Source organism: Eimeria mitis, genomic scaffold, assembly GCF_000499745.2.
Source record: "Eimeria mitis Houghton genomic scaffold, Emh_scaff7034, whole genome shotgun sequence".
NCBI lineage: Eukaryota > Apicomplexa > Conoidasida > Eucoccidiorida > Eimeriidae > Eimeria > Eimeria mitis.
The window spans coordinates 230-715 of NW_013575115.1; the positions used below are offsets into that span (position 1 = coordinate 230).

Below are 486 nucleotides of genomic sequence, written 5' to 3' on the forward strand. Positions count from 1 at the left end.
AGCAGCAGCAGCAGCAGCAAGTCGCAGAAGCCAAGTTCTTCATTTGAGGCGTCACCAGCAGTACCGTCGCGCAGCTGCAGCAGCAGTGTAGCAGCAGACACCGCCACAGCGGCAAGCGGGCTGGGGCCCCCAGCAGCAGCAGCTGCTGCAGCAGCAGCTGCAGCAGCAGCAGAAGCAGATGGGGTGCGCAGGGGTGACCTGGAGGCAGTTGAAGGAGAAGAGCTGGCTGCTGCTGCTGCTGCTGCTGCTGCTGCAGCAGCAGCGGATGGCGATGCTGAGGTCGAGGCTTTGCTGCAGCGCCTGCACGTGGCGTCCAGCAGCGAGCGGCTCTCCTCCTCCGCCCGCAGCTCAGACCCTTCTCTCGTTAGCAGCAGCGTTCCTGCTGCTGCTGCTGCTGCTGCTGCTGCTGCAGCAGCAGCAGCAGCACTGCCGCCGCCCTCGGAAGCAACGCCGGACAGAGCTGCAAGCCCAGAAGCAGATCAGCAG

At 65.2% G+C, this 486-nt stretch overlaps 1 protein-coding gene across 1 annotated transcript in view; it reads left to right on the forward strand.

Annotated features, from left to right (window-relative positions):
- EMH_0090120 (TBC1 domain family member 23, related, related) overlaps positions 1-486 on the forward strand; it is a gene marked incomplete at both ends in the record, with an annotated part of 2,706 nt that overhangs the window by 154 nt on the left and 2,066 nt on the right. Inside the window, one exon of the mRNA XM_013501530.1 lies at positions 81-363. Within this exon, the coding sequence (XP_013356984.1) occupies positions 81-363 (283 nt within the window). The remainder of the gene's footprint in view (positions 1-80; positions 364-486) is intronic.